General features: G+C 40.5%; 1 protein-coding gene across 10 annotated transcripts; it reads left to right on the top strand.

Moving 5' to 3' along the window:
* Positions 1-1961: 1961 nt before the first annotated feature.
* Positions 1962-17047, top strand: MFSD1 (major facilitator superfamily domain containing 1). 10 transcript variants are annotated; one of them, XR_010611544.1, is made up of 19 exons: positions 1962-2184; positions 2261-2313; positions 2491-2603; positions 2973-3015; positions 3571-3638; positions 4409-4517; positions 5442-5544; positions 6288-6386; positions 7143-7254; positions 8275-8331; positions 8927-9083; positions 10189-10286; positions 10727-10839; positions 11377-11424; positions 12158-12218; positions 15202-15316; positions 15566-15873; positions 16462-16540; positions 16694-17047. XR_010611544.1 is itself a non-coding variant. In XM_065674683.1 (17 exons), the coding sequence occupies exons 1-17, from the start codon at positions 2031-2033 to the stop codon at positions 15623-15625; spliced, it is 1563 nt and encodes a 520-aa protein (XP_065530755.1). In that variant the 5' UTR covers positions 1962-2030; the 3' UTR covers positions 15626-17047. The 10 variants fall into 10 exon arrangements, 4 of the variants coding, with proteins under 4 accessions (XP_065530755.1, XP_065530757.1, XP_065530759.1 ...); XR_010611543.1 differs by having other exon boundaries at positions 15566-16182; positions 16691-17047; XR_010611542.1 differs by having other exon boundaries at positions 16462-17047.
* Positions 17048-26198: the final 9151 nt, after the last annotated feature.

Below are 26198 nucleotides of genomic sequence, written 5' to 3'. Positions count from 1 at the left end.
AATTTTATAGCGCAGGCTGGTTTGTTTCTTGTTGTGTGGGTTATCTTTCTTGACCTACACTATAATGTCTCTGAAATACCTGTGATTTAAGATTATGCTCAAAATGGACCAGGAGGGTCTTGAAGAAGCAGCTGTGAGCCATAGAGAAGTCAGTTCTTTTGACTCCGGCTCTGTATTTCATGATCAGAGTGGGCTGGGGCTCCCTTCACCCATATTAACAAGGGTGTGTCCTGAGGCTTCTCAGCGTTTTCCTACTGAGAGTGACAGTGGGAGCATAGTCTGCAGACTCTGGTTTTTTGCAACAGCAGTATTTGTGTCCTGGGGGGAAACTGGAGTGTGTGCATGAACAAAAAACATGTTCTGTGGATCACAGAGACCTGGAAAAGTGGTATGACAACAGTCTCCTGGAATAATTGGACTGGTTAGCCAGCACAAAAAGACAATATCTATATAGCCTTCGCTACATATAACTTTGCTTTCCAAAGTTACCCTTTTATTTGTGTATATAAACTATTTCCTTTTAATTATTCCCCCTATGAAACTCACGGAGATCTGCACGTTCACGCATTACCTTTGAGCTCCCTCAAGCGGCAATGAAACCCTCAGATTTGTTGGGCGGGTGCTTTCACAAGGAAGCCCTGCTGTTTAAGACCATGCTTTTTAAAAGTGACTGTATTAAATTGAAGGAGCTGCTCTGATTTCAAGAAATCTAGACTAGTTCAGGGCAGTTGGAAATACACTATTATATCACAACATAGTTATCTTTTGATAGTTCTGTTAAAAAACATGTATCAAGTGAAAAGTAAGAATTTTATGCCCCACGGTGGTTTGTGGCAGTGCTTGTTTGCACTAGAGGCACATGGTTCCAGCATGTTTTGAAAACTTATTTTGACTTTCTTGAACGGTTACAAATCGAATTAATGACTGAGTAGCTGGAAGGTGGACATGTCCTGTCAGGTAAGATTTGCCACTTTTCTTTCTATCATCCTTAAAAGGTAAATAAATCCTTTGGCTTAAATAACAAATATTTGTGCCATCATTAAGAACATGTTTTAGTCAAAAAGCACCATCCCTCACTTGGTGGGTTCAGGTCATCTTTGGTGTAAGAAGATAAAATTTGATGGAAGACTGGGCTTTTTTATATTTAATAAATAGCTTTGTCAAGGGTTTTTCTGATATGGGAATACCTTTTAGGACCTAAAGTAAAAAGTAAAGTAAAGACTTCAATATCCAAAAGGGAGGGACAATGAAGAAATTTTACAAGCTTTTGCATCTCTCTGTATGCTTATTGCAGGATTATTGCAATGTACCCCTTAACCTTTCTTTTTATTTTCTTTTTATTTTATTATTTTATTTATTTTTGAGTGTGTGTATGTGGTTTTTTTTCAGTTTGAGACTGGTTACAAGAGGTTTATTCTTCTTGAGTGTCTCAAGAAAAATACTGGGGTAAAAACCCGAAGCTTAACCATGCGAGGAGGAAGCCAGGTGGAGCTGTGGAGGAGGCCAGGACATGTCAGGGCCGAAGTGCTGGCTACCCTTGTTCCTTGGCACCTCCAGCTCCAGACAGGCAGCACGCAGGATGGGCAAACCTGCCAGCAGGGAAACGAAATACACCTCCCGGATTTTATCTTTAATCAGCCGGAGGGCAGAGAGGCACCGTTCTCCACAGACCTCTCTCGCCGTTTGTCAGTGACAGGCCTGCCCTTAACATCCTTTTAAATAGAATAGGAGGCTACAGGTGCTGAAACCTGGAATAATGTCCCACCAGCTGCGTGCCTAAGATAAAGTTTTGCCACTGCTGCGATGCTGGGCACGGTTGCTGTACCTGATGCTCTCACCACACCACGAAGTCTGTTTAGGGGTTTACTTTGGGGGTATTTGAAGGAGATTTTTGCCGCTGTTACACTCCTGTTTTAGCTCAGGAGCAGGTTTAGCCCCACCGCCGGACCGCTACCGTGGAAAGTTGACGCGGTAGCTCACGTGAGCCACGGGGAGATCACGTGTGTGCCGGTCACGTGACGACGGCTGCGATGGCGGAGGAGGAGCGGGCCCTTTTGGGTTCTGTCGATGGTGATGATGGCGGCGGTTCTCCGGAGTCCGTTCGTTCCCTGCCCTCTGCCTGCGACCCGCGGCGCCTGCCGCACCGGCTCATTGTCCTCACGCTCATGTGCTTCCTGGGCTTCGGTGGGTGGCGGCGGGCGGGGTGCCGCTGCCTGTGGTACTGGGGACAGGGCTCTGAGGCATCCCCTTCTCCTTGCAGGCAGCTACTTCTGCTACGACAGCCCGGCGGCTCTCCAAACGCAGGTTCAACGGGTGAGTGGCTGCCTTCGGCGAGAACGGGGTTACGGGGCGAGGGAAGCACGGGCAGCGGCCGGGTCGGACAGCGTGCTGGTGTTCCTTAAGTGGTTTCGCTTAGATACTTGTTCGGTATCCCTGTAATTGCCTTAAGAGTAAGTAGGTTTTATTGTAATTCCTTTTTCCTTTATGTAGGATATGAAGGTGAACACAGCTCAGTTCATGGCACTCTATGCCTGGTATTCCTGGCCTAACGTGGTTCTCTGCTTCTTTGGAGGTTTTCTGATAGACAGAGTTTTTGGAATACGGTAAGCGTGATCGCAGTGTCACTTATGTTCAATGGGTGGTAGAACTTAAAGTGCATGTGAAGTGTAGGCTATGTAATACAGAGTTTTTCAAATTATGATATTTTCAAATTGTAATAAGCTTTTCCAAATTTTTTTCACATGATCTTGGAAATTCCACTGGTATAAATGATCTCCCTTCTCTTAAATAAAGTTCCTTCAGAAATGCCAGTCTGTACTACCTTTTCTTAAGGAAGCTGTCAAGTTGTAGCATTTATTACAGAGATCTTTTATTGCATATTAGTTCCACTTGTTCCCTTGCTGTAGGTCTAATGTGTTTTATAAGGAGAAAGGATTCTAGCTATGCATTAAGTGATTTTAATTTTCTTACAGGTTGGGCACTATAATATTTAGTATCTTTGTTTGTGCTGGGCAGGTAAGTGCAAATGAGAGGGTGAAGGGTGATACTTGTCTGAAGCTTCTTTACTGGGGATGGGGAGAAAAAGCCCAGATGACTTTTTGCGTAGTGGTGGGTATTTCAGATGGGAGTAGGCAGGTTGAAGAGGAATGAAATGGGTGAGCCCTGGGTTTTATTGGGGTAGTTGGGAACAGATGGTGTACCTGGGAAGAAAGAACCTAGAAGATGAGAGAAATAATGTAAAGGAACCAAATGTTTTATTTGTTTGTTTTGAAACTACTATGTAGGTGTATTTGGGTCAGGTATGATGGTAAAGGTGGAAACATGACTTGAACATTTAGAGGTGTTTCTGAGCTAAGTTTCAGGGTGGGTCAGGTTGGGTATTGTTTAGCCAGCTGAATGATGAATAAGGCCAAGGGAGCAAAGGCTAAAAGCTAGAAATGAAGTGGGTGTGAAGTGTTTGTGCAGATCTGGGAAAGAAAGAGCATTTTTGTATCTGTTTTGAGATGGTTCTACTTTGTTCCATACTTCAAATATAAAATCATGATTTTTTCTTAAATGCTTATTTGCCAGGTAGTTTTTGCTTTGGGAGCACTCCTTAATACTTTCTGGCTGATGGATGCAGGCAGATTCATTTTTGGGTAAGTCTAGAAGAGCGTAGTATGTGCTGAGGTAAGGACTGGCTTTGTGTCCTAGAGAACACTACCATGTATACACTCAGAGACAAAATTGCTGGATATTAAGGCATCTGTAAAGTTGAGGTATGCAAGATCTTCAGTTGTGTTCCCAGTCTAGTTTGAAGTTAGAAAACAGAAAAAATAGGACATTCAGTAAGCTGATAAAACTGTGTTACTCCTCCTTTTAGTTCTTACTTTCCTGAGTCTAAAGACTCAGGAAAGCAACAGCAAATACAACAGGGCTCCTACAGTGGCAGCAAATGAGAGCACATGTCAGAAGAAAAACCTCCAAGGTGTAAATGTGCCAGAGCATGAAAATGTTAGAAAATCTGACCAACTGAACTGGGGGGTGGGCAGATGACTCCACGAAATTCTGACTCCAGGTAAGATGCCTGCTTTTGGTTTCATTTAGGTCAGGTTTTATAACACTGCAGAAGAGAAATTATAAACTGCTGCTTACTGATTTAATTTCTCTAAGTGACCAACGGCAATTCTAATTGCTTCAAGACTACTTAAGATACGTTGTACTCTTAATTATTCTTAAGACATTGCAATTCTTTTTTTGAATTGTCTTTTAAGAATTCTATTGTCTTCTATATATGCATTAGATCTACTTACACACAGATATATTTCTCTAAAATAGTCATTTTGGTATTGCCAGCAGCTGATGGACTGCTTTCTATTGCTTTGCCTGTTGCAGTTAACGTGTTTTCTTTTGTGCCTTCCTTTTTTAGAATAGGTGGAGAGTCCTTAGCAGTGGCACAAAACACGTATGCAGTCAGCTGGTTTAAAGGCAAAGAGTTAAATCTTGTGTTTGGATTACAGCTAAGCATGGCCAGAATTGTAAGTGTAAAACTGCGTAGCTTTAATTTGTAGACTTTAGGGTGTGTGGTTTGTACGGGCAGTGAGACAGGTGGGAAACAGCATTTTTAATGCTTCTGAGTAGTTTTTGTAGTAAATAGAGGAAGGATACACAAGGGAATGGTTTAATAAGATTTTCTTTGAACCTGTCAAACTTCTTTAGAAGACTAGTGGTGTTATTAATGTAGACTGCTGGGCGGGACAGTCACATTGCTGTGTTTCATCAGATTAATTGATTGTTGGTACAAGCACTTAAACTGCTGCTAGAGTTGGGTTTACACTAATATACCACGCTGGGAATGAAGAGAGCAGAGACATCCCTCTTCTGTTAGGGCTCCTCCAGCAGCCTGTGGTATCTTAAACCACTGCAGGTATTTATGTCAGTAAAAGAGAGTTAGATGGTCACAACTGGGTCAGGCTGTTGCTGACTAGCAGTTGTTGCATCTCAGCTGAGCTGCAGTTAACTGTCTGTTGTTAGCCTTGAGTTTGGAGCCAGGGACACCTTTTCTAGGGACAGAAGGGAGTTGGGGGAAGGTGCTTCTTCCTGGTGCCTGTCAGGTGGGAGTCCTGTTTACTTTAACGTGTGATATTAAATTTAATTAAATTAGTTTCTGAGCTAATGCAGTGTATGATGTGGATTTTATGTCACTTTAGTGTCTCTGTTGAAACACAGTTGTATAAAATTTCAGTTTGTGATGGTATGTTGTTGTTACAATGATTAATTTGTTACAAACGTGGACCAAACCAGCAGGAAATAGTTTTATGATTGGTGCTGATAGTTTATGATGCCTGCGTAGCGTCTTACCGTTTTGTTTGAAACATTGTTCCTTAAGCAGTTTGCCTAATGTTCCTTTTGAATTCATAGAATTGCGAAATGCGTTGTTCACATGAGTCTGTTCTGCCTAGGGAAGCACAGTGAACATGAATATCATGGGATGGATATACTCTAGAGTTCGAGATCTTCTGGGGTATACTGGTCCCAGTACTCTTGGGTTAACTCTCATGATAGGTCAGTAATACTTTGAATTGATGTCACCTGCTATTTTAGGCCTGTGAATTTTAACAGAATGCATACATGTTAATGATTTCTCACTAACTTGAAAGTAGGGTGCGTATGTTTGAGACTAGGAAGAGCAATTCAAATACTGTTTGTATCGATGGCTAATATTCTTAACGCAGAGTGTATGATTAATGCGTCTGCTATAATGCTGTGTGATTTTTTTTGCCAAATTCAGGTTTATATCTTACGGAGATGAAACACTTAATGTGCTTTTGAGTAAGGGGCAACTTGAAAACAACTTCTGAAGGGTATCATGTCAAAGCTTGTGTGTAGTTGTCTGATGTGTAAAAGTGAAATTTCCACTGCCTTTGGATTTTTTCCTTCAGCTATGGGTATTGAGGGCCTGGTGCTGGTAACAAGGCACAGGCTTTTTTTCTCTTATTACAGGGTGCATATAAGGAGCTTGGCTGTGCTGAGTGGGAGTGGTGGTAATGTTTTAAATAAATGTTTTAAAGAAAATGAATGTGGTTACATGTTTGTACTCCAGTTCAAGGTAGATGTCTCTCATGTGGCAAGCTTCAGTATTTACACCTTATTCTTTGAGTTGTACAGCTATTGAGTCTTATACATAAGACAAGCTGGTGTTAAACCTAGTTTTCGTTAGATACGTAAAGGTATGCTAAGCTAGTTGTGCCTAAAGCCAAATTGCTGCTTGCCTCAACAACTAAACATGTTGCATTGCCTTCTTGCAGGTGGCGTAACATGTCTCTTTTCACTGATGTGTGCATTAATCCTTGCTTATCTGGACAAGAGAGCAGAGAAGCTCCTTTCTAAAGAGCAAGGGAAAACAGGTGAATGGGGAGGGTGGTGTGGCTGAACCTGCCTTCAGCTTCATTCTGGAGCAAACCCTTTCAGTTACATTCTTTGCGCTATGCAGGTTTGTGTTTTAGGTAATTCAGTGGCTGCTGCATCTTTTTCTACAGTTATCTTTAATAATAATTTTTACTTCATTTTAATATCAATAGGAAGTTTTGCAGTTTTAAACACCAGTTTACAGGCAGATGCACTGTAATCTGCTTTATTTATAAAGCACGTGGAGAGCCTCCCACTTCACAACAATTTGATCTGCATCGTTGTGTCTAGAATTTTGTAGTTGTGCAAAACCACACAGCTGTTCTCTGTCAGCATGCGGTGTCTTGAGTTTTCCGTGTGAGAGAATTCAGACTGAGTAAAAAGTAAACTCAATTTGAGGTCCAAGTAAGAGCATTTAACATGAAACTTCAGGCATGAATTTTGCTAGCTGGTTAAAGATTTCCTTGAAAAAAGTGGTTTGCATTTAATTCTGATGCATAAGACTTTAAGAGGCTTTAGAGAGCCTGTACATCCAGCTTAATGTGAAAGAGACAATTTGCTCTTGGCTTTAGTACTGTTGATTTAGCACTTGTATATTCTTAACTGACTGTGTAAATTTTAAACAAGAGAGTAGACAGTGGCGGGAATATATGCGTTAGTAATGACTTGTGATCACCTTAATATTTAGTCAATGTGGATGAATTTTAGCTATGCTTATGCTGGCTGAAACAGTATTGTCTCTTGCCCCACTCCAGGTGAAATGATTAAGCTAACTGATGTGAAGGACTTCTCTTTGTCCTTGTGGCTTATATTTGTAATCTGTGTCTGTTACTATGCAGCAGTTTTTCCTTTCATTGGACTTGGAAAGTAAGTATTTTCCACTTACGTAGCTATTCCCCTTGAATGTGGCTAGGGGCTTAACTAGCTACCGGTGAAATGCTAGCGCTATTGCTACTAATATTTAAGAATCCCAGATGGCTACAGAATCCCTGGTCTCCCAGCAAGCCTGTGCTGTGGTTTGTCATATTCTTCTGTGGCATTGTTCATTATACTTGTGATACAGATAAACACAGCTCTTACGTTTTCCTTATCTGCTGAGCTTTGTGGGAAATGCCATTCCTTAACATAGGCTGAGCTGTCAGAACTCCAAAGCACAATGCATGCTCCATTTCCTGATTAAAACTTGCTACAGATTTAAAACATGGCATGAGTTTTGGTGTGGAAAGCTGTGGACAGCTGTCATATAGAACTCCTTCCATATGTGTAAGCTACTGAGACATGGGGGTTTAAATGTAGTTACAGCTTTGGACTGAAGCTCTCTTACTGTGCTAACTTTGTTATATTTATCGTGTTGAAACTTGGGGCATTCATATGTAGGTTTCCCTTTTGAGCCACATTACTTGACCTACAATCTCCATCAAATGGCTTTTGAATATATTTGGATTTAGAAACAGATCCCTTGAGCTCAATGCATATTTTATAGTGAGTAAGATGGAAAAGTCTGAGACATTGCAGTCAGCAGTGCAGATGTCTATTTTTTGCTTGTGCATCCTTCTGTATTCTAAAAATTCTCACTCTCTTAGAATACTCTTATTGCTAATGTCTTATTATTGGGTTATGTGTTGGTTATGTACTTTGGCTGTTTTCCCCAAAGTGTAATTTGAATAGTTCTTAGACACGAATTTGTAGAGTCTGATAATAAGCTCCTAAATGAATTATAAATGACAATCCGTGATGGGATGTTAATGTCAAACCTATATAGCTTTAATATATATTTTCAATTTTCTTGTACACTAGGTTCTTGTGTCTTTAGTTTAATTTTGTGTCTAGCTTAATTTTTCTTTCATGTCAGGGTGCATTTTTCTAAATCTGTTTTTTTTTCTTTAGGGTTTTCTTTATTGAGAAATTCAACTTCTCACCTCAAGAAGCAAGTGCAATTAACAGGTATGCTGTGGTTGATTTAGTAGAGTAAATGTGCTACTGCTGTGTTCTAGGGGGGTTGTATCTTTGAGCTCTGACCATGTGGGAGGTTTTGGATCTACTGTTGTATGTGGTGACTTGTATTAAGTGGATAGATAGGTTTCAGATGTCTCAAGGAATAATTGTCTTGCGTATTCACATCGAGGAATTAGAAAGAAAAGGCTCTGTCTGAAGGCAATTGTTTTCTTCTGAGTGACAAAAGCTGTTTAATAGCAACACTAAATAAACTAAATTTTCCTAGTCTGAAGATGAATTTTTGATGTGGAAAAACCCCAAACAAATAAAAACAAACAACAAAACACTTGGTGGTATCTGTCACTGACAGTGGCTCTGTCACTGTTTCCTTGGATGTCAAGTGTTTTCATGTCCTCCTCAGATATTTTGTGAGTTTTGAGTTCTGGAGTCTGTTGTTACATGGGATTTTTGGTGTATTTTTTATTATGGCCTCACAGATAACAAGGTAATACGGTGTTTTATCTGGAAACACTTGTACTGTGTAGCACCTAAAGCTGTCCATGGCTAGACAGTGTTCAGTTCTCTTATTTTTATTCTTTTGTAGTATTGTGTATATTATATCGGCACCCATGTCGCCAGTCTTTGGACTCCTGGTGGATAAACTTGGAAAGAATATCATCTGGGTTTTATGCGCTGTAATAACTACACTTGCTTCTCATATTATGTTGGCTTTTACCTTCTGGAACCCCTGGATAGCAATGGTAACTATTCTTTGTGACTTACAGCTATATATGATAAAATAAGAAATAAAGTTGATCCTGAATCGTTTTGCGTAAGTAGCCACGGTCTTTTGACTCTTTAGAAAGTCTTCAAAACCTGTTTTGATATCCCCAACTTTAAGAAAGATACACAATGTGAAAGTGAGTATAAACACAGTGAAAAAACAAAGGATGCATAATACAGGCAAAACTATCATGAGCTATCTGTGGCCTAAAGATAACATTTCAGGTTTTGGTGTTTTGTGGAGAGAGGCAGTAGTTATTTGTGTTTTGAGGTGGAAAAGACTGGCAGCTGCTGTCTCTAGCAGTAGTTCTGTAGCTGTTTAGTGCAAAGACATGTTCAGCTTCGTAGAAGAGTGGGATTAGCCTGGAATCCTGTATGGAGTGGCAATTCCTTGTCCCTTCAGAGAAGTCTTTAGTTCATTACAGCATCTGTGTTTTGGTGGTGCTGTATTGCAGAGGTCTGTTCTCATGCTTTGTGGACACTACTTACACTAGCTATTGCTAGGTTACTGTGCTAGATGCTTGCTTTTCTCCTGAAAATTGTTCTTTTGGTGTAGTTCTGATTAACTACACTATGGTGTAGTTCTGTATTGGTTAGTGGGAAACATCAATAAAAATCTTTGTTATTGATTTCCCCTTCCTAGGGCAGATTTGCTGAGAAATTGCTTTTGAACTAAGGTTTACAGGCTTAAATGAAGTACTTAACTGGTGTATCAGGGTTTAAAAACATGGACCTTGTTTTTCAGGTATTTTCTAGTGAGTTGCAGCATTGATCTTTACCATTGGGTATTCAAGTCAGGCTCTTAATGCTAATTAGGTTGGGTTTAGTTTGTGGGTCACTCCTGGAAGAAGTTCTTTCTCCTTCTAAATGTGCATATATATTTAGACCAATATTGCAAAAAGTGTTGGTTGGTTTGTTTTTGGGGTTGTTTTTTTTTTTGTTTGTTTGTTTGTTTGTTTTTCTCTCTTCTCCTCCCTTTTGGGAGAAGGAGGAGAAGGGGAAAATCAATATGCTCATTTATTATAACTTTACAGCAAAAATGCTTGTCACCTAACATCTGTTGACTTGTTCTTATTTTACCAGTGTTTGCTAGGAGTGGCATACTCACTGCTTGCCTGTGCCCTGTGGCCCATGGTGGCCTTTGTTGTTCCAGAACACCAGCTGGGAACTGCTTATGGCTTGTAAGTACTTAAATCTGTCCATCTGTGCTGCTTTACAGTGACTGTGTCCTGATACTATTAAACCACTGAATATCAAGCAGTTACAACATGTTAATGGTTACTAATTCCTCCAAGTTCCATCTTGCAGGAAGTGTAGTTTCAGGATTATATGTGTAGTAGAGCATGTGGTTGTGTAGATCATAGAATCATAGAATGGTTAGGATTGGAAGGGAGGTTAAAGATCATCTACTTCCAGCCCCGCACCATGGGCAGAGACACCTTCCAACCAGGTTGCTCAAAGCCCCATCTAGTGCACAGAAACTTCTGCAAAAATACAGAGTCATGTGTCTGTCAAATGTCATAATGAATGGAGAGAAGTTAATCTTCTTGTTTGAGCGGTGCCATTAATGTTTTTAAAAATGAATTTCTGCACAATGGTAATCCTTTTGTTTATGTGTTAGCATGCAGTCCATCCAGAATCTCGGTCTGGCAATTATTGCTATAGCAGCAGGGATGATTCTGGACACAAGAGGATACTTGTTTCTTGAAGTCTTCTTCAGTGCCTGTGTTTGCTGTAAGTACTAAAAACACTGAAAGTGAATTCTGTGCATTCAGGAAGCTTTATCAGGCTTTTTTCTTGATATTTCTTGTAAGACAGTAATACCTGCTTTCTTACAGTTAGGTAGAGGTTTCAACTGGGGCGATGTTGAAAGTAACTGAAACCTAGTGAAGTGTTTTGTAGTTTTATTGAAGTGATTTATTGTAAGTAGTTTCAGTGTCTTGAGAAAAGTGAAGTGAGTAAAAGGGTAGGTGAATGATACTCTTAAAGGCTGTGTCTGAGGGCTGTTTTTAATATAACTAAAACTAGACCAACCTTTTTTGAGTTACCATGCTACTTACAAGCATAATGGAATTTTCCAAATGAGTTAAGAGATGCTGCTGGCAAAAATCTCTCCTTAGTTACAACTGGCATGAAAAATCTTAGTTGTTGCTCAGTTGTATGTTAAAGCTGCTCTTCTGTTGTAAATTTGTCAGCTAAAACTGTTCCTCTTTTTTTTTTTTGTGTCTGTTTTTTTTGTGTGTGTTTTGGTTTTTTTTGTTTGTTTTTTAGTGTCACTAATAGCTGTAGTCATGCTGTATTTTGTGAACCACCTTACAGGTAAGCAAGTGTTTTCAGCTTCTCTTGATACTTGTTTTTATCATAATTCTTGAAGTTACCAAGCTGAGTTTGATAAGTTGATATGCAGGTAGTGTTGTATATCTCATGTCTTTGGTACCAGGAGCATCTCTTGATGAAGCCAGTCTCTGCAACATCATCTTTGTCAGTGCTGTAGTGTGTAATGCCCTGAACCTCGCTGTGATGTGAAATCTTGTCACAGGGCAGGGCGACCTACCTATCCCTTCAGCTGACTTGAACAGATGTGTGGGATATTCTGCAGCTTTTTCTAAACTGTGTATCAAACTTGACTGTGTGCATATCTGCAAATATGAAAACTTAATTCTGTAGACTTTTCAAATAGCAGTGTTCTTTCTCAACTGTTTTTTGAAGCGATTACTACTGAAGGACCTGGAATGGATATTAATTTATTTTTTCCAAAGTTGCTTCTGCTTTCTTTAGTTTTCAGGAGTGTTATAGTGAGTTGTAGAGCAACTTCATTGTTATTCAACAGAAAACTGGATCAGGTTGGAGAGCTTAGTTTGGGTTCTGATTTTGCTTGCTCAGATGATTATGAAAATATTGCTCTTTACCTCAGTTTCTACTTTTGTGCAATTACTCTGCTGATTTCTTTTGTAAAGTGCTCAGAGAACTTCTGTAGCGTGGTCTGATATCAAAGATACAATACAGAAAGACCAATTTTAAAAGTTTCAAGTGTATTTTACTTCTGTTGCAGGTGGTGATCTCAACTGGTCTGCAAAGAAAAGGGAAAAATTGCAAAAAGCAGCTGCAACTGAGTAAGTGTAAAGAACAATAAAGAACAGCGTCCTTAGGAAATGTTTAACCTGAAGTGATTAAGTAGTTTACTGTCTGAAGTCAGTCTCTTGTAGGTCTGACATTTGTACTGAATGTTATTTTCTTTCTTACCAGTTAGTAGTAGGATTTCGTATTCCTGCCTCCTCTGAATGGATAATTAGAGGAAATAGCAATTAACCAGGTGTCCTTTCCTGGCACTCTTCCTTGCTATCTTCTTTGTTTCAGTGGCCTTCCAACTGAGTGGAACTGAAGTGTTTAAAAAATGTTGTATTGCTTATTTAAAAATGCGCTTCATTTATGATGTGCAACTGACCCAGTTAGCAGTAAATGTGACCTGGGTTTAATGTCAGGTAATGCATAGACCAACTTTTTTTGAAGTGTCATTAAAAGCTAGATTTCTCTTCAGAAGAAACTGCACTTCAGTCACTTCCCCTTCGGTTTCAGCTTGCTCCTGTTGCTATCTTATTTAGTATTAATTCAGCTTGTCTCTGAAAACTATGACTTGAGTCTAAATTGCAATGCTAATGTGAAACGCAGTTTGTGATCTGATTTCTATCAGATATTGTTGATTACTGTGAAAGAATTCAAATTTTTAGAAAGAAAATGGGGCTGGGGTATTTCAGTAATGTGGAATCCACTTCCTTTAAAAGGAGAATGGAGCACTTGAGGTGTGCTTAGGGCAGAAATTGTCAAAATAGGCAAATTTTAACTGTTCATCCAATTAAGCAAATTTCAGCCTGTGGGAGATTTGTATGTCCTACTTCCTTCTCTACAGAAAATAAGGAAAGTGACACTTCAGAATAGGAGCTTGCAAAATTTTCTTCCTTGGTCTTGACAAAACATGGGTGACGTGTTAAAGGTCTGTTGCTGTGCATAGCCCTAACAGCTGGAATCAGGTTGTTTTTTAAGTGTTGCTTGATCATATGTGAAGGTATCAGTCCCTTGCTGTTGGGATATCTCCTGAGTTTATCCCCTCTGCACAGCAGAAAGTGTACTTGCTTCTGTTTTGGCTTTCTTTTGTTTGCTATCTGAGAATGCTAAATGAGGGTGAAGCTCTTGATGGATATGGACTACTGTACAAGGGAGTCAAACAGTGGGTTTCAATATAATTGCCTTGTTTTGGGGGAAGAGGAAGGGAAAAGCATTGTATGGCAAAGTCCATTCAGATGTCACCTTAAAGGTGAAACAAAAGATCCTTCTGCTCCAGTTTCTCCATTATGTACTTAACATATGTACTTAATTATGTACTGGTGGAAAAGGACCTGGGGGTGCTGACTGATGGACACTGAACATGAGCCAGCTTGTGCCCAGGCAGCCAAGAAGGCCAGCAGCATCCTGGCCTGTATCAAAAATGGTGTGGCCAGCAGGGCCAGGGCAGTGATCATCCCCCTGCACTCAGCACTGGTGATGCCACACCTTGAATACTGTCTTCAGTTCTGGGCGCCTCACTGCAAGAGAGATACTGAGGTGCTGGAGCAGATTCAGAGGAGGGCAGCAAAGCTGGTGAAGGGCCTGAAGCACAAGTCTGATGAGGAGTGGCTGAGGGAACTGGGGTTGTCTTGAAAAAAAATTCAAAACACCGGTCAGTAAGGTCTAGTTAGATGATTTGTGGGGTTTAACATGCATTTTTTTTCTTGTGGCTTTTTTTTCTTTGTGGGCTTTTTACACAGCAGTCTTGAGGAAAACTCAAGGAAACTAAAACCTCACCAGACCTGGTGAGCATCCTAGCTTAGTTGTGATGAATATCATCCTCGAGTAAAAAGGTCACAGGCAGTTTTTAATTCAAATGCACCAACAAACCCCAAAGCCTTGTACCCAGGAGAAGTTCTCTGTCCAAACAGAGCTGTTTATCAGTCTGGCCCATGTGAGATGCGTAACACTTTCAGTATTTACTATGAAAGATGGTTTTGTATTTGTGTATGCTGTGGGATATAGTGCCTTAGAACAATATTTTCAGTAATTTTTATAACAATATTTTTTTCAGAAAAGAAATTTGAATAGCAAATATCATCCAGAAGTGGGGAGCATTTGATCAGCATCATGACAACTTGAAGAATTATAGTGTTGTGTAGTTTGGTCACTGCGCACTAGCTCTTTGGAAAAACCACTAACATGCAGGGGGGTTTTACAGTAAATGGCTGAATTTTATGCTTTGTAACCAGTTTTAACCAATACCAAGTTATCTCTTAGTTTGAACAGAGTGGGTTTATAGCGTTTTGCACTGTTTAAGCTCTGTCATTGGAGAGGGTAGTCTGCAATCCGAGACAAACATGTTCATCTTAAGATGAAGGCTAGCATGAAGTGTCTTTTATGCGCAGCACTATCATCTTGAGGGTTGAGATTTCTAAATGTAATGGCATTTAATGTTCTGTAATAAGGCTCATTGCCTTACAGAGCTTAAAAACGGGTCACTTATTGCCTTTATCACTGTCTTAACACAAACCATTGTCTTAAGCAAAGTGTATTTAGAGCTTCGTTTGGTTCTGTTTCTCTTTGACTTGTATGGGAAAAGAGCTATTATGCTCTGGTCAAATACTTTTGTAGGAGACTGCTGTTAATTCTGAAGACTGCTGAGCAGTCTTTTATTTGCATTTTTGACAGTTGATTCTTTTTGTATTGTAATCTTTATTTTAAGGAGTGAAAGCTTGTTTAATAAAGAAATAGTAAAAATTGTTAGAAAAGCTCACTGAGCACGTTGTAATCTGTGAAAACCAAAAACTTTACCTTTCTACCAAAGTCTTGTGATCTAAATAAAAGGAAACTGCAGAAAACAGCCTCTCTCCTTTTTTACACTGAATTAGAGTAATGCATACACATCTTAGTCTCACCTAATCTGATATCCGGTATTCATCTATAATTTTACAAGCATAGTCTTGTTATTAAAAATAAAACTGCATACACAAGATAAGTTGCTTGGGTTTGCACTCCTCAGTGCAAATATCTTAAACCAATTTTCTTTTCCAGAGCAGAAGAACAAGAGAGACTCAGACGTCAAAATGAAGATGACTTGGCTAAATTACAGCCAAAAGCTGATGACTTTAGTTTAAGGAATAAATATCTCTCCAAACTAGGCGCTCAGGTATTAGTAACAAAGTAGGGGTTTTAATAACGAGGAATAGAACAATAAGATAATGATTTTAAGAACTCCGCTTGTTTCACATAGCCAGGAAATCAACCTCTGATTAAAATGCTAAATGTATGCTTGTTCTCAGAAGTGAAGTCTCACCACTGGTAATTAAAAATCTAATGAAGAAAATGAGTCAACCTGGTAAGTAGAGAAGCAGGCATATTATGATGCATGATTTTTTTTAATTTTATCTTTTTGCAGCTACCTGATAATTACTGTTCCTATTTATCAACAATGGCACACAGAAGCGTGTTGAAATAGCATCTTGCATTACTTGCAAAAGCAGAAATACATGGAAGCTCCTGGTACACAAAACTTTGTTTCCAGTACTGACAACTACCACAGCAAAAGCAGAGTGATGCACCATGCTCTTCTGCAAACGTAGATCCTATTTTTAAAACACTCGGCTTAAGCTCCTCCTCATGATGCTCATGAAGAACCTGTTTATTTGAAGGCTGTTTATTTGAACCCATGAGCTATGTACTACATGCTCCTGTCTAAGATACTCAGTGAGTAGCTTGAGACAAAAGCCAAGACTTTATCTTAATACACAACAATGTCTGAAATGTGAAAGCTTTGTTTCAGTAATCAAATTGTAGTGAAATGAGCTTTGGTATAGGTCTGGATTATTTAGCCTCAAGTTGGACAACTTTGTTTCCATATTTGACAATGGTCTGTTGTATTTTTCTTACAGAAAAATTTAAGGAAAGGCTACCCTTCAAGTATTTCAGAGGAAACTATGCAGTTCCAGTATTACAGTTCAAAAAATGTTAGCTCTTAAATGTAATGCTAGGTCATGGATTTAGCAATAATCTCATGTAAGTCCTGATTAATGTGAAAAATAACATTTTTAAGAGGTGGTAACTAAAAACTATGAAGAGTTAAATGCAAACTGAAGTTGGGCTTTCAGTGGGAAAAGTGGTGTTCAAGTTCATAATGAAAGTTAATGCTATCCCATCATTTCAGTGGAAAGCCTGTTGCTGAACAGCTAGTTCTAGCAGCTCCTGCAGAGTGCATTCTTTGATTTGTTACTCATAAAGACTCGCAGATGTAATTGGACAAACTATTCCTAAACTAAGCTAATCTTTCTTTAAAAGGCAAGAGCATCTGGCTGGCTGGAACACTAGGTAACCCAAAGAAAGAACTGCTTGTAGAAGTAGAGTGTGAGGTGCGCAGGTGAGTGAGTCACCTTGTCTGACTTCAGGGCGTCCCTGTGTACAACAAAATGCTGAAGAGCCTTTGACAGATTGCTTAACTGCAGAGAAAGTACTTTGTTATAAAAAAAATGTTATATTTGTAATACTATTTTTTTTTTTTTGCCTTCAGTAGTTTAAGTAGACCTTCTGGAACTCATGGTCTTAAGGGGTTTTTTAGATACTTTTCAGTGAAGATTTCTTTCATGCTCCTGAAAAACCAAGATCATCTTCCTGAAAGAAGAAGGCAGGACTGTTTTTGTTAATAGTTCTGTATTTTGAAGAACAATCTATGAAAATCTATGTAACTTATGCTGAACTTACTGCTGAAGGGGAGTAGTACACTGACCTGTGATAATTCTTACTGGTGCTTTCTGTGCTCCCTGTGAGAACTGAACACTCAGCTCTGAGACAGGTTGATACAAGTCAGTTTGTGTTTCCTTGTAGACTTGTGACTGCTGGATCATTTTTAATAAAAGCCTTAAGTGGACCCTGGCACCAGTATTTTTCTTACCAGACTGGTTAGTGATGTGTTGTTGCCCTTGGTGATTGTTGAGACTTATATATGCATTTTAATTTTTTTTAAGCAAGGATGATTTCTGATTTACCCTGAGAAATATGTGGAGTTTCTGGGGAAGTGTATATTTCAGGATCCAAAGGCAAAGTTTCCCTCAGTCACCCCTCTGATGGGTTGATGCATTTTTCTTCCTTGGGAAGGGAGGGAATTAGATTATTGTTCTTCTGTTGTTCTTCATTTCCTTTAGCTTTCCCCCTTTAACTTCATCTCCTGCTTCCCCCTAATTCTGACATGTCATGGTTGTAGATAACGCCTTCGCTGTTACCTGTAGGTCAGCATTTTGTGTGTGGCATGACAGCAACTGTGAACTTGTCTTTTTGAAACTTTAAGTTGCTAAATTCTCTGTATCCTTAAGAATCTTGCTGAAGTATTGTGGTGGACTTCTGCAAATGGTGTAACTTTCTGCATTGGCTCAACTCCAAATGCCTTTGCTTTTGAGGGGTTTCAGTCCATTGATTCCCTTTTACCTTGCTTTTTTCAGTTGTGGATGTGGGGCATGGGAGCCATCTGGCTTTGGTTCCCTTGTAAAGCCTTCCTCTTTCTATCAACAGTCCTTTTGCTTCCAGCCCTCTGTTAGAAGTCATGATGCTCTGTTTGTCCTTCAGACATCCAATGTGTACTTCATAGTTTCAGGTTGATTATCAAAAAAAAAAAAAAAAGGGTTTTTAAATTCTGAAATGCAGTTTCTTTTTTGATAGAGAAAGTTGAGTTGTGATTGTTGTGGGAGGTATAAGGCCACAGCTCCAGCAAGTGAGTGGGCTGCTTGCCTTGGTTAGGGCAGGGACTATCTGAGCATTTGCTGCTGCAGTGCTACTTGACAATGTCTGTGCAAGTCCTGCTGCAATGAATTTGGAATGGCTCGAGCTGGAAGCTGTTTATCTTTGTAAGACAGCCAGGTATTTTTTGCCCCTGCAAAGCTTCCCTTAATGGCTTCTACCCCCACCAGCCTGAGAAGCTGTTGGTAGGGTACAGAGAATGGCTTTCCTGACTTTGATGGGGTTTTTTTTGAATACCGAGTTTATGGGTTGGGCTCTACTAGTCTGTAATGGTCTGACTCAAATCTGCTGGTGGATACGCACACTTGTCTGGAGATATTTATAGAAGAGTTAATAAACATGGTAATAAACAGTAGTTCAACGTGGTATTTTGTTGTATTTATCTGAGCACATTTCCAAGGGAGATGTAACTTATGAAGAATATAAATGGTGTTACCCGTCTCTGCTATTACTTCTGCTCTCGTGTGAGGTACCCCTGGGCATAGGGGCCTCCCAGAGCTGCTGTGGCTTTTGGGTGATTCTGTTCTTTTCCAGTGGATGTGGTGTTTGGTTCTGATTTTATTTTTGTTACTTTTTAATGTCTTTTCCCCTTTTGACATGTCTTTTCTTTGGGGGTTATTGTTCGATGTTTCAGTAGGCTTTCTCATTTAAAAAACTGGTTAATATTTCATGTGTATCTTACCACTGTAGGTGCTCTTTTGTTGCTTTTCCTGTTGTGCAGATGGTCAAGCAAAGAGGCAAAGCACAGCTGTTCAAATGAGCTGAAAGGTCCTGAAAGCTGAATGTTATGAAGAAGTTATGAACAAACAGGACCTAGTTTCTTGGGTTTTCATAAGCTTGCTTTCTGCTACCTCTGCTACCTTGTCTCTGCTCCTCAGGTGTAGAAGGGGACTCCTTTTCTGTCTTTTTTTTTTTTTTTTTTTTTATTCTGATGCTTGTGGGATGTGGTCAGGCAGTGGCCCGGTTGGATCATTTGTTGTCAGCCTCGAAGACAATTCCTCTTATGCTTCTAGTGTGTTTTCTAGGTCTCATGTGGCTGGCAGCTCCTGTTGTTTCACCTTGCTTCCTCTCTGAATAATTGCTGCTCCCAGCTGGCTTGAGCAAAGAAGTGTGACTCGGCCACTGTGAGCAGCGGCAGGTCTGCAGTTGCATGTATCCCAAGCAATTGGCACTTCATAGGAACAACAATTCAAATTAGATTTTTGTTATGGTACCTGCCAAGGTCCTCATCAGGTTCGTGCACATTAAGTTTTGTACAGATAGCTTGTTCCTATCCCATAACTGACATTCTGGGAGGGAAGAAATTGGAAGCTTCATGCTCCTCTGAGCACTGGTTAACTATTTTATTGAGCTGCATTTGCGGAGAGAACAGAACAGCTTGAGCCAGACTGTTATTGCAGTGACAGTGACTGTGCTGTAGGTGCGGTATTAAAATGCGACCATATGGTCATAGAATCATTTGGGTTGAAAAAGAGTGTTCACATTTCTAATTGCCTTATGTTAGGCAAACCCCTGCTTCTTGGCTACTGAGCTTCCCTGAAACCTTTGGAACCTGCTGTTGTTAAGGACTGCCAAGCTGCATTTGAAGATGCTGTGGAGATACTGTTACCTTTTCTGAAATGCACTACATGTAAGGTAAAAACCCACCCCTTTCCATACTGCATTTAGTGTGAATAGTCCTGGCTAGCATCTGAAAGGGTTGCTACCCTTTAACAAAGGTGCTGATGTGATAGACCCTACCGAGGAGATAGTAGCTAGGTGGTAATCATCCTTGAAGTAGCTTTTTGAAATATGCTCATAGCATTTAAAAAACTCATTACCTAGCTAATGGCTGGAGACAACTGCTTGCCTCTCTTCTGGTGTCTTTCTAAGTTATTCACTGTCATTTTTATTTACAGCCCTCTTAGCAACTGGAAGCAGTGTCTGTGCCTTTTGGAAAGGGTGCTTTTCAGCTTTATTTGGTTACAGCTGGCCAAGGAAATGATGACAACTTGCCTTTCAGTTCTTCATAAAAATATGATGTCTTCTCCCAAACTTCTCTTCACTAATTTGCCCTCACTCTGGGGGAATTGGAATTACACTTTTTGGGTGTTGTTTAGTTGTTGTGCAGGTAAGTTTTATGGCTTCTCTCCAAGTATCACATCTGGTGAAGTGGAACAAATCTGCATCACTATGAGAGGGCAGCAGGATGTGCTTCCTCAGCAAGGGGTGAGTCTTGCTGGGCATCTGTCCCCTCTGTGTTCACAGCAGGCCTGGCTATAGGACCTGCTTTGGGCAGTCTCGGCTCCAAAGTGAGCCTGGCTCCATTAGTTTGAGTGGAAAGAAAGTAGAGGAGTGGGTCAATGTAGCTCTTGAGGCCCGTCAGTGCCCTACAGATCTTGTGAAGCAAACTCTAGCACTCTAAGAGCTGACAGTCAGCTACACAATACATGTCAATGAAGAGGTAAATTCTGAGGTTGATGTAAAATAGTAGTAGACAGCAAAAAGCCCACAGGCAAGGAGAATGGTTTGGACCAACTTGGCTCGGGTAACAGTAAGGTGGGGTTAGTGCCTCAGGAGCACTGTGTGAGACTTCTGATCATCAGACAATAGCAGACTAAAATGATGATAAAAGGAGAGAAGAAAACAGATGTGATGAGAGCCATGCCATAGGGGAAATAGCTATGAGGGTCTCAAGGCTCATCATGTACCAGACAGCATGGTTATTGATAATGCCACTGTGAGCATAGATCAAGGTGGGCAGGAGCTGCAGGAACACCAATACACAGGATGTAAGCTTGCCAGCAGCAGCCAAGTGCCAGCTCTGGCAGGGTAGGAAGCGGATAGGAGATGCCCAGAAAGCAGTGGACACTGATGTAAGTAAGCAGCAGGATGCTGCTGTACAAGTTGTCATAAATCGAGAAATGTACCAGTTTGCAGAGCAGCTCTCCGAAAGGCTGCATGTTCTGCAAGATGTAGTTGATGATGAGCAAGGGCAGAGAGAAGAGATAGGGCCAGGTCTGTCACAGCCAGGTTCGCTAGGTGAATGGTGGCGCAGGTCCAGTCCTTGGCATGGCCACAGCTGATCCACAGTATGGCCCTAGCATGAAGATCTAGCTATAAGGTGCAATGAGATGTATTTATAGCTTTCCACAGGAGGGCACAGAGCCTTTCCTGAGGTGCTGTTCTCCATTTCCTTCAGCCCCTTCATTGCTGGGTGCAGCTTTAGGCACCATGTGCTGCTTTTCTGTTGCATTTTAAAGCTTTTTAAAGCTTTTGCTCTCCCGGCCAGAAATAGAAACAAGAACACCCGACAGTCATTTGCCACTCTTGGCCCTTGCCTCTAGCTATCTCAAAGAAGTCTGTAAAATCCTAATTAAAATACACACAACCTTCTGAAGAGATGAAACTGCAATGGAAATGGTGTGTCACTGTTACTGTTTGAATTAAACCAGAGCAGCGAGTGCTGCAAACACTTGGTGATATGCCCTTGGGCACCAACCAACACTGTATTGCAAGGGCACTTCAATGAAGTTTATTGCAAATGCAGGCTCTGCCATGTGCTGAAATTCCTCTGAGTTTCAATTACTTGAGGAAGGCATTTGACGGAAGGGCTCAGGCGAGCACCTGTTTTGCAAGAGGCAGTGCCTGAGACTGCTGTTGGTTTGGCATTTCATGCAGGTTGGCTAAAAAGAGGTGAATTTGCAACTTGCCCATAGCAGCACAAGAAAACAAACTTCATGGCTAGGCACTGGTGGCCTCGCTTGAAGACCCAGGCTGGACAGGGGTTTGCTAAAAATGTGTGTGTGTTGTTTTTGAAGTTTGTACCCAATATACCTCCCTAATCTCCTAGGAGAGCGAAGAAACCATGAGGGGTTCATTAGCAGGGATCCTGTTCTAAAGAGGGCAATGATCAAACCAAAACAAGAAATAACTGAATGTCTTTTTGTTCTTAATTCAGGGGAAAGTGTGGTAACTTCTCTGTTGTGGCCACATGAGCCAGACCTGTGGAAAAGCCTTTTCTCGTGATGGAATGGTGACATGCTTGTTCTGGCGAGCCCTGGTGATTTTATCTACCTGGGATGCTTAGTTTACATTTTCATGTCTGGCCCTATTTTGGTGTGTCTTCTGCTGTAAATCAATAACATGGGCCCCTCGGAGAATCTCTGACTGAGCTGCAGGCTCCTGGGTCATCACATCACTTCTGAGATCCTCCGTTGCCATGTGTCCTGCAGTGGGTCCAGATGTGGGAGGGTCCTGGCTGGCTCCTCTCTTCACAGCTTCTGCCTGGTCCTCATCCTTAGAGCAAAACCCTCCAGGCACTGACCCTGGAAAAGGGTTTTAGCCCTCACTACCTTGTGATGTAAATAATTAAATATCTCAAAAGCAGTAATTTACTGCTTGGCTTTTGAATTATTGTACTAATTTCTTCCTAATCTGCTTTATGTTATTTGAGCTGCAAACTTTCACTTAAGTATCTTTTAGTATTTTGAACTCTGAAAACTTCGAAAACTGTGTAATAAGGATACTATGTCCATTGTGTTAACTGGGAGCCAGTGCCCAGGGTTGCTGGGGCCAGCTCAGCCTCTGAAGGTAGGGGACGTAGATCTGGATCAGGAGGGAAGAGGTGAAGTTTACCCTAAGAAATGCTTCTGTTTTCTGGGTTATCTGTCACTAGAGGTCAGCACTGCAACGTTAATGTACAAGAATGTTTCATGTATTAGGACAAAAAGTCTTATTTTAAGTCTGCGACTGTTATTAATTTCTGTCACTTATTTATGTTACTTTGGAGGTTCGTGTTCAAAGACAAATATTATCAGTCTTCATCAAGAAGAGGTCACTTTTATTTCTTCTCATGCAAACAAAGCAGGGTAGGGTAATGAAGTGACCAAACTTGTGGGGTTTTAAAGCTGAGTTGCAGAATGGCTGTGGTTGGAAGGGACCTCTGGAATCACCTAGTTCCTCTGAGCAATCATAAACATGTTCTGCTTCCCTTGCCTTCGAACCAGTTTTTGGAAGAAACACCTGTTCCTCACTGCTTTGTGGGATAAGCTGGTGGAGATGCTGGTCAACTCCGACCCAGCCCAGGGCAGAACTAACTGAAGTTTCTAACATCCCATCTGGTATGAATGCAGCAAGGGCTGCGGCCAGTGTGTCTTCTCTTCAGTGGACACGCAGCAAACTGGCCCTGGCTTACGAGACAGGTGGCACTGCAGTCCCCTCCCCAAAATGGAGCTGTTGCCTGACAGCATTGGCATCCTCAGCAAAAATCCTTTTGATCCCAATTAGATGTGTTTTGTGAAGCCTGAAGTTGCATGAGATAATGTAGGTTTAAATTGTTGCTGGAGTGATCCCTGCCGTTATCCATTGTATAAAAAAAAGCCAATTTTTTGTATCCATTGTATCAAAAAAATCCAACCCTCTGGATTGGATGGAAAAGGAAGGTGTGGTCAAAAAGTCTTTAAATTTTGCAGTCTAAGACATAAATTGTGTTTGCCGTAAAAAAAGCGTTGCATGTGCTTAGTGGTTTCTTATACAGTGTGCTCAAGGCACAAGGAGCACTTATGACCGCTTTCATAATCAGACCTTGATGTTTCCATCAAAAACTTCTTTTTTTTCCTGCAGTTTCACTTCTGTGAAGAGCTCATTCTGTTGGTACAGTCTTGGTGGGAAGTTTCTGCTGCATGGAGCTTTAGTCCAACCAGGTACTTGCATCCCCACCAAACCCTCACTTCTCTTAAATTGAATGTTTCCAAGCTGGGTAAATTCTTTGTCCTGTCCGTTTCACTGGCAGTGATTTGGTACGTGTCATTTGGGCTGCTGGCCTGGGAATAGTTCATGTTGGACACAGTGTGTTGTTCAGTGTGTAACTGAGCAGTTTTGGGGTGCATGTTGTGGGGCATCTTTGAGTGATCTGACTGGAAAAGTGCCACTGGAGAGGTTTCAGCTGGGTCCTGTAGCTGGAGCTGACCTTTGGAGAAAAATCTATGTATCCAATTTAGGGTATCTGTGGATTTGGTGATAAAACCTCTTTGTTCTGCAAGGAAAAAGAGGGACCTTCCAGCAAACAGAAGGAAGAAATAGCTCCTGTTCTGTTTCCTCTGAACACGCAAATTCTACTCTTTCTGGTATTTTTACATAGCATCTGTGGATCTGTAATTATAAGGCTGTTCCTCAAATTATTAAAATCTATGTTGTTATATTATCTTAATTAATGAACTTGTTTACATATTTACAAAGCTCTGTCTGTAGATATAAAACAGCTGTTAATGTCAGTAATTCAGAAAGAGTGGAGTTGGCATCCTGCATTTCTGTTGTCAGGTGAAATGATGATTGAATATAACTGGCCACTTCAAATTAAGGTAAGTGAAGTAACTGCCTTAGAGCAGCTGGGGTGAAATGGCTCACTTATGGCTGCTGCAAATTGATGAAAAAATCTCAAATGTCACTTAAATGCTTATGGGAAATTGGTTAACCTACTTAATACTAAAGATTTAAGGACTTTTTAAAATTTGACTTTATTCATTACATATTATTTTATATTTTCATTACTATTATTCATATTATTTTATGTTTTTAGATGCATACATTTTGGGGTATATTTTATAGCACTGCAGTGGGAACAAGTCAACTTAAATCTGATGGTCAAGGTGAAGTCTATTGGGAAACTGTCTTTTAAAATGTCTTCACGATGTTCCCCACTGGCCTCTTCCATTCTGGATGGCTTTGTGTGGCTGTTGGGTGGTCTCTTACAGTCAGTATTTCTGGGTAAATCAACCCACTAACCCAAGCTGAAAACCATCCTGTTTGGCTTTGCTATTGCTTCAATGTGAGCAGGCTGACTCGGGGTGACCCTCGTTTACTGTCCTGCATTTCAGACCTACATTGAATAGGTAGCAGAAAGTAAAACTTCACTTGGTGATGCTTAGGCTATCAGAAACTATATTGTTTATAAGAAGAGCTCCCCAAAGCAGATTTTTCCAGTCTTTTTATGTAAAATTCACTTAAAATAGTTTTTAGTGAGACTAGAGGTGATATCTCAGTGTATGAAAACTGTCAGAAATGATTGATACACATATGAGAAGCTGAGTGAAAATTGAAGGAAAGCTATGGCATTGCCAGGCTTCATTTAAATACAAGAACTATGCATTTAGATTGATTTATTTTTATGCCAATAGTTTCTGACATAAATATAGCGATATATAATGTATTGACTATAATGTCAACATTATTTTAAAGCTGACTCGAGGAAAAATATCTCATTGTTAGTGCTGAAATATAATGTTTTGTTCTGCAGAAGGGGAAAGCCTAAGATCAAATAACCTCTTTCTTAAGACCCTTTGTAATGGCTCTTAAAATGAGTGAGTCACAGCAGAGGTGACCTGTCCCGGGGCAGTCTGTTTCCCGAAATTGTTTTGGGACTTTCAGGGCAATAGGAGACTGAACAGGAGAAGCATATCCTGTGGTGCTTTATGTGTGAATATGTGTGAAGCATATCCAGCGCCAGATAGTGCAGCACTGCCGCTCATACCTTTGCCCTCTGTTTAGAGGTATCCTAAACTTGCATCCACACTGCCCAGCAGGTTGGTCCTTAGTTTTTTATGCTAATCACACTTTTATACCATGCATTATGCACATTGCACTATGTTAAACTAACGGCTTTCAAGTCTGTTGGCAATGTGCTATTGCCCTCAGCCTGTGCCAAGATGTCGAATCACCTCATTTGAATTTTGCTTTGAGGTATCTAATTTTTTATTTTGTGTTTTGGAGCTAACCTTGCTAGAGGGGGTGGAACTACTAGGTATTTTGGGATGAAAGGATAGCTGTTCATTGCCTGAACAGTCTAGTGCAAATGGGATTCACCCTTTTTCTTTACTGCCTCTGTTCTTTACCTTCTGTTCTGAATTTTCCAGGTCAAATCTCCAGATGTTCAAGTGAAGCAACATGACCTTCAGGACCAGCTTAGCTGCTGTTGGCTGTAACCACCTGAAGTCAGTGGAAACCATAGGTTCATAGTAGGTCTACCTCTCTCTGTCCACACTCCTGTTGTTCCCCTGGAAGAATCTTCTAGCCTACTTCTGATGTAGATTCACGTCTTCCAAATTCTTCTGTATTTGCTTTATTTGTTTTGTTTTAAAAAATCAAACAACCAATGCAAAAAAACAAACAAACAAAAAGGGCAGAAAAAAAACCTTGAAAAGTTTCTTTTCCACTAAAACCACTTTGCAGCATTCAGCTGACTGGTGCTTTTGCATTCACTCAAGGTAAGTATGAAAGCTTGGCTGTGCAAATAGTGGTGATACCGCCCA

This window comes from Lathamus discolor, chromosome 3 (genome assembly GCF_037157495.1).
Source record: "Lathamus discolor isolate bLatDis1 chromosome 3, bLatDis1.hap1, whole genome shotgun sequence".
NCBI lineage: Eukaryota > Metazoa > Chordata > Aves > Psittaciformes > Psittacidae > Lathamus > Lathamus discolor.
The sequence above is the reverse complement of the archived record's forward strand: the minus strand, read 5'-3'. Positions and strand labels throughout refer to the sequence as shown.

What these genes read in the sequence shown, in the direction of transcription:
- MFSD1 (XM_065674683.1), top strand. Translation starts at nt 2,031, where the DNA reads ATGGCGGAGGAGGAGCGGGCCCTTTTGGGTTCTGTCGATGGTGATGAT. An exon ending in GAAGCAAGTGCAATTAACAG is followed by an intron (nt 8,332 to 8,926) that starts GTATGCTGTGGT and finishes ATTCTTTTGTAG; the next exon opens with TATTGTGTATATTATATCGG. An exon ending in CTTCAGTGCCTGTGTTTGCT is followed by an intron (nt 10,840 to 11,376) that starts GTAAGTACTAAA and finishes TTTGTTTTTTAG; the next exon opens with TGTCACTAATAGCTGTAGTC.